The 6,642-nt window shown below is 59.2% G+C and overlaps 1 protein-coding gene across 1 annotated transcript in view; it reads right to left on the minus strand.

Moving 5' to 3' along the window:
- Positions 1-6,317, minus strand: part of KCNT1 (potassium sodium-activated channel subfamily T member 1) — a 28,901-nt gene extending 22,584 nt beyond the window's left edge. Inside the window, exons 1-11 of the mRNA XM_075519568.1 lie at positions 6,043-6,317; positions 5,858-5,987; positions 5,574-5,687; positions 5,375-5,456; positions 4,594-4,893; positions 4,376-4,481; positions 3,902-3,981; positions 2,694-2,793; positions 1,399-1,455; positions 1,003-1,051; positions 394-453 (exon numbers count right to left, since the gene is read on the minus strand). Coding sequence (XP_075375683.1) covers positions 394-453; positions 1,003-1,051; positions 1,399-1,455; positions 2,694-2,793; positions 3,902-3,981; positions 4,376-4,481; positions 4,594-4,893; positions 5,375-5,456; positions 5,574-5,687; positions 5,858-5,987; positions 6,043-6,317 — 1,353 coding nt within the window. The remainder of the gene's footprint in view (positions 1-393; positions 454-1,002; positions 1,052-1,398; positions 1,456-2,693; positions 2,794-3,901; positions 3,982-4,375; positions 4,482-4,593; positions 4,894-5,374; positions 5,457-5,573; positions 5,688-5,857; positions 5,988-6,042) is intronic.
- Between the last annotated feature and the right edge of the window lie 325 nt (positions 6,318-6,642).

The raw sequence follows: 6,642 nt of genomic DNA on the forward strand, positions 1-6,642 counted from the left end.
GGAGCCGTGCCTGCTACCTCCGGAGGCAGCAGACCTCGGCACAAGCAGGGGTCACGCTGCCGAGCTCAGCTCCAGGTCCTCAGCCTTAGGGAACTCAGCGTGCATCAATCTGGCCCCCCCTAAAAGCAGCGACCCTTTGTAAAACAAGTCTGAATTTAAAGGAAGGTGGAAAAAGAAGAGATCCCCCAGCTCTGCTCTGCCAAACACTTATCCAGCAGCCCAAGGGGGAATGAGAAAGGAAAACAGGCACAGCCAGCTGAGACAGCACCGAGACAAACGTCCTCTCAGGACGCTCCAGGCTTCAGACAGCTCAAAGACAGAGAGATGAATTCACGCCGGGGGGTCAGACGCAGACCGCGCATCGCTGTCCACCGCCCGCCCCGGGGCACTTACCTTGTAGCTGAGATAGATGAGCAGCATGGTCTCCAGAAAGCTGATTAAAGCTATGCTGACCTGCAGAGACAGACAGGCAAAGGCTGCTGAGGGCTCGCCCGATGCTTCGTCAGTCGATCAGAGCTCTGCCGAGCCCTCCCTGCCCTGGGCGACGAGGAGCCCAGGGGTAGCGCAGACGTGGGCCTGCTCGTTTGATTTCTCTGCGCCCGTTTGTGGGAACGTCTGCCACACACGAGCGACAGGCACGCGGGCAGCCTTGAGCAGAAGCCGACGGGTGCTCGACCCTTCTGCAAGCGATTCCCCGGGCAGCTGCCCGGCCTGAAAATAGCCCGTTACCGGTACAGCTGCACCCAGGCTGGGGAGGAGCTGTGCCAGCCACAGGATTTGATCTTCCCGCAGCTTGTCCGCTCCTATCGGTCCCTGGGATTTTCCCCCAGGGCCGTGTTGTTGCTCCCACAGAAGCCCCAGCTCATTTTCTGCTCACCCAAGAGGACCCGTTGCCCCTGGCTGTTGCGGGCAGAGGGTGCACAGAGACCCGCTGGCGGCAGAGCTCAAACCCCAGCTCCTGCTGTGCTCCTGCACGACCATGCCCGAGGTCTGGGCACTCACCTGCACAGCCCACAGCGGCATTTTTCTATCCACCCAGAAGATGTGTGACCTGCAAAGAAAATTCAAAACGGATCTAAACTGTAGCCTAACTCGCAGTGTCTTTTACTCCCCACCGAATGCAAATCTGAGGCCATCGCCGGTGCAGGAGCCGGCACTGGACTGGTGCTGGTGTTCCTTGCTGGACAGTTTGTTCAAGCAGCCTCTGCACTGAGGATAAGCCATTCCCAGGGGTGCAGCCACGGCACTTGTCAATTGATTTGATCCCGGGAGGGTCCCTCGAGCAGCCCCGTGAGCAAGAAATGGCCCCAGGCAGCTGCCAGCACCAGCTGCGTCCATGGCCGCACCCCCACGTCCCGGCAGAGCCAGACCCCAGCACTGCAGCACCTCTCAACTCACCAGTTTATCTTCGTGGACTGGTTGAACACGGTGTAATTCTGCTTTTCGCATTCCCAGCTAGGAGAAGAGAAAGATAAAGCAGGGGGAAGCAGTCAGCGGGGGGGGGGGGGGGGGAGGAAAAGGGGTGCTGGCGTGGACGCCCCGGGCTCAGGGGGTGCCCTCGCCGCTCTGTCCTGATGCTGGGGGAGGCCCCCGGACAACTCTCCCGCGGGTCCAAATGCACCCTGGTCCCTATAGCCGGGGCTTTCCGCAGGAGCCTATCTCACCCAGGCAGTTTTTAACATCTTCTTACTGGAGAATAAGACCCACCAGGCACTTCAGCCCATACCAGAGATGCTGCGAAACGCTGATACTCGCCGGGCGCGGGGCTCCCTGTGCACAGTGCTCGAACACAGGGCTGCAGCTGGGAATTACCGGGTTACAATTAGCAAAAGCTGCTGAGCTTTGGCTTCTAGGACAAGGCTAGCTGGGGCCCGAGCAGCCGGGCAGGCAGGCAGCACCAAAGCCAAGCTCTCGCCCTGCCTTGCTGCGAGGGATGCGTTGCCCCTGGCCAGCCTTGACTTTGCCCCATGCCCTGAGGAAAGCGGGCTCTCCTGAACTGCAGCTGGGCTGAACCTTTCCGGGATATGCCTCTGCGTCACGCTTAATTCTTACAGGTTTGAAACCACTTTTGGACAATGCAGATGTACTTGGTGGGTAGTCTGCAACCTTTACAAAAAGAAAATCAAATTGCCAATTCTCCTAGCTCTTGGGAAAAAACCCCACGCTGTACGTGAGCGAAACAAAGCAAGGACTTATTAAAAATAGGCTTATACTGAAACCCAGAGCAAAGCTGATGTACGTAATCATCTGTCACCTCGGGGATCTAAATGGCAAAACACATTTCCTTCCCAAACGCTTAAATGGGATTTAGCGTAAGCGTCTTCAAGGGCATCAGGATTCAGAAAACACTTGCATGGTGATGCCCCGTAATCATGAGCTCTTGCCTGTGTCTGAAGGCCACGCTGCGCCCCTGACCTTTGGAGCCAGACAGCATTTGGAAAAGAACATGGCGCTGAATTTTTCCACCACCTTCCCCCCGTGCGCCGTGCAGACGCCCACACGCCTCTCCGTGGGGTCTGAGCGGGGAGCAAAGCCCACCAGACCAGCGAGTTGGGCTAAACCACCACTTCAAACAGCCGGCGTGAGAAAACCCATGCGTCGTGCATCTTCGCACCCGCCGTGAGTAGCCGCCGTCGCGTCTGCGCTCCCCACGGCACGGGGCGGTGTGGGAGCCCGGCGGCAGCGGCACTCACCAGCCTATGCCCTCCTCCGGGTTGTCGAGCAGGACGCGGACGATGTACAGGAGGCATGTCAGCAGCTTCAGCGAGAAGTTGAAGAGCCGGATCCTCAGGCCTGCGGCAGAGGGGGAGCACGGCGTGGGCCAGGTGCGCCCGTGCACCCCACGCACCCCGTGCACCCCGCGGCACAGCCCCTCCGGTTTCCCACGAGCTTTGCAGGGCCCCTCGCACCGCAGGACCCCCCTGAGCCCCAGGGCTGCACACCAACGCTGCTCACGCTTCGCCCGGGGCTCTACGCCTCCTACCCAGCGCCAAAGGTACAGGAGGCTAATACAGAAATAAATAACGACGAGTCAGCTCCTTGCTGGCCCCAATAGACGTGAGAGACAAACGAGGGAGCTGCTGGAGCGTATCCCCCTCATTAGCAGGCAGCCATTAAAAAGCAGCAGCCAGGCAGGGCCAGGGCCCCGCTACATTCACCGTGCTGCACACAGTTTCAGGAGGAGGGACGGCGAGCAAAAGCCTCCCTCCCCAGCCAGTTCATCAGGTTATTACTCAAATTACAAGTGAGAAATTCATCACATTTTCATTAAAAACTTCCCTATGGGCACCCCGTTGTGCTGCGCTCCGGCTTTTTAACAAGACGACAGGATGCAGGGAGGAAAAGAAAATGTGAATTTATAAATTAACGAGCGGACTCCCTCCAGACAGCTAATGACATCTCAGAGAAAGAAAATAAAAACACCATTAGTCAAGTGGAGGCTAATCCTGCCGGCTGAAGCGGGAGCGGGTAACTCACAGCCTGCCTCGCCTGTCCCCACCGCCGCTGACCTCCCTGCGGGCACGGGGAGCATCGCTGGCTCCGCGGGGGGGACATTGGCTCCCTGAGCCCCCCAGGCAGCTCCCGAAGCCCACCCTGCTCCCAGCCAACTTGTCCCAGCTGGCTTCCACGCTGTGTTTGTCCCCAGCGAGCAAAGGCGGCAGGCAGCGTCCCCTCCTCCCCGTGCAATCGCGTCCCCCCCAAACCAAGTTGGCCAACACCCAACAGAAAGGCCAACAGGCAGCAGCAGCCCTGGGCTGGGGACACTGGGGACACACAGGGAAACAGCCACCAGCAGATGGCAATGGCTTCTCGTCCCGCGAGGACGGAGCGTGGCTCTCGAGCTCGGGCAGGGTTTGCTTTCTCCCAGCGGACACTCGGGCTCCACGCTCGGAGCACTCACTCGATCGCTGGTTTTTGATGAAGAAGAGCTTCAGCCGCTCCTTGAAGGTGTTTTCATTCACGTAGAACTCGACCTGCACCCTGCGGGGAAAGCACCCAGAGGAGCCCGTCAGCGGAGCGGGAGGTCGGACCTGGAGTCCCCCAGGAGCCCCGTCCCCCTGTCCCGGCTGGGTGACCCCCCAGAACAGCCCACAGCAGACCCCCGGCTCAGCCCCGGGCTTCCAGCTGCTCCCACCGTACCAAATCGCCAGTACCACCAGCCGTGAGCACCAAGACATGGCACATCGACAGCTACCAAAGCAGCCGATGCAACCCACGGGGCCACGTCTGCTTTGGGTTAAGGGCTTTGCTTTCATTCACGTGCAACTAGCTGACATCGGACTTGCAAACTTCTCCTTTCCTGCACGCTTTACAACGTCCGAAGCCTCTCAGAGGAGTGGTGGCCTTGGAGCAGTCTCCCCCTGCAATGTTCTACCTGCTCCGACCCCCCGCGGCTGCAGCAGAAGAGTCGGCGAGGGCAGCAGCCCCCGTACACCCATGCCCTGGCTCTGCCCGCGTAGGAGCAACGTTCAGCGTCGAAGCTGTTAAAAAACAAATCTGATCTAAAAGGAGAAAAATTCCCTTTGTTGCTAAGATACCACATTTGGCCATTCCAGAAAAACCCAGGAGCTGCCAACCAACTCCAAACGTCACTTGGCATTCGGAACCGCTGGTGCCTCGTGGCAGGGGGACAAGGCGCCGCGGCAGAGCCGCCCACCGCGGCACTCCGCGGAAACCGGCAGGGAGGAGCCGCGGGTGAAACTGAAAATGGCCCGTCCACCGCTGCGACCACCGTGGGCACTTCTTCATCTTCAGCTGCTCCAGCCTGCACCGCCGGCCCCCATCGGCAGCCCTCCTGCCGGTCCCCGCGTGCCGGGTGGATGCCCGTGACCGCGCGGCGGGAGGAAAGCCTCACCGAGGCTGGAGGCTCCTCGCCATGGATGTCAGAGGGGTCTGGCATCAAGCCCACCCGCAGTAAGGGTGTGCAGGCAAAACTGGACCCTGCTCAGCTCATCTGCCACCCGCTTCTCCTATTACTTTGCAGACGCCCGCAGCCCTTTACAAACTCACTTATTCACACCAGGCAGGGTTATAAATTACACTCCTGCCTGCTAAGCGCAGGCTAAAAGGGATTGCTTCCCGATGCCTCGGCTTTAGACTCTGAGCGAGACAAAGTCTGTTCATTCCTGTTACAGCCAATAATGGAGTTAAGTGTAACGAATTAGCCATTTCCCCTATCTCACTGTATTCAACAAGTCTCTTAAGTAAGTGTTACTATTATTACTGGGTTTTTAACCGCTTGGAAGAAGGTCATCAAGATCGCATTAATCAGGCATATTACCAAGCCGAGGCATAGACCGAGGCGAGCAAATTCACGGTGACAGTCATTAAACCTGCCACCCCGTTTTATTTCGCCTATGCAACCCCCACGCACACCCATTGCCGGCTCCAGCCAAGCGTGCTGCCTGGCACACCCCGCCGAATCCTGATTTATTGGAAAGCAGCTGCTGCTCGCTCTGACAACAGAGGGGTAAACAAATATTTACCGATAGTTAATGCCCAGCTGATTGGGCAGCAAATTGGGAAGGGGTTTGATGAAACCCTCATTGCTCGGGAGTCCCTCGTGCTGGTACCCGCCGGTGCTCGCTGGCATTCCACAGCCAGCCTGACCACTCGTGGGGAAACCGCCCAGCGTGGAAGGAGCGTGGCACACGCGGGAGAGCTCCTCGGGGCTTCTCGCGGACGCCCTTATCGGGTTGAAAAGTCAGATTTTTAATTTATAAGGCTCTTACGTGCAAAAAGCAAACGCACGGAGAGAAACCCATCACCTCAGGGATGATAGCTGGGATAAAATTTCACACAGGCTATCAAATTTTACGCGCTTCTGCCGTGAGCCAGTAACTGCTCTCTGACTTACCCTCCCTCGGAGTGACGCAGCGGGAAGCCACGGGCAGCTGCCTGGTCGGGCGGCTGGCAGGGACCCGCTGTCGGGCTCAGGGTGGCCGGCCCGCTGTGAGAGCCCGTCCTTCAGCATCGCCCTGATGCTGCTGGAGCAGCACGGCCGGGACCAGAGGCAGCACCCGGGAGGTGGGTGAGACTCACCCGCCCGAACCCCTCCAGCCCCGGAGCTGCTGCGGGCAGAGCCCAAGGGCTCCGCGCTGCGGGCTCATCTTGTCCCCATCGATGCAGCTGAAGAGGAAAGAAATCAGGAGCCTTAACTGGGAAGCAAACGCTGAGCTCTTGTTGCCCACCCGCAGGCACGTCCCCTGCAGACCCCGCGCCGTGCCCGGGTCTCTCAGCGGGACGTCACGCGCGTCGCGGGACGTCAGGTAACAGAGGTGACAATAACCAACGGCCTCGGTGGGGCAGTCACCCATCCCTGTTAAGACGTTTGGCGTTTGTGCTGGTTACAATGCCAAGGGAAGGACGCGCGGGTACGGCTGGCAGCGCTCGGCAAACCCATCGGCGGCGATGTGAGCGCATCGCTCCTCCCCAGGAGGTTTCATAGCGCCAAGTGAGGGTCATTTGTGTTTTAGCATTTGATGGCAGATGATGCCATTTAGCATTTAGCAGATGATGAGGTGGCAGCTGCGGGCTTTGACCAAGAACATACCTCACCCCAAACGTCCCCAGCCGGCAGCAGCAGGGACAGGAGCTGAGCCTGCATCGCCCCTGGGGCCCGGACGCTCGCGGGGACCGGCC

This window comes from Mycteria americana, chromosome 17 (genome assembly GCF_035582795.1).
Source record: "Mycteria americana isolate JAX WOST 10 ecotype Jacksonville Zoo and Gardens chromosome 17, USCA_MyAme_1.0, whole genome shotgun sequence".
Lineage (NCBI taxonomy): Eukaryota > Metazoa > Chordata > Aves > Ciconiiformes > Ciconiidae > Mycteria > Mycteria americana.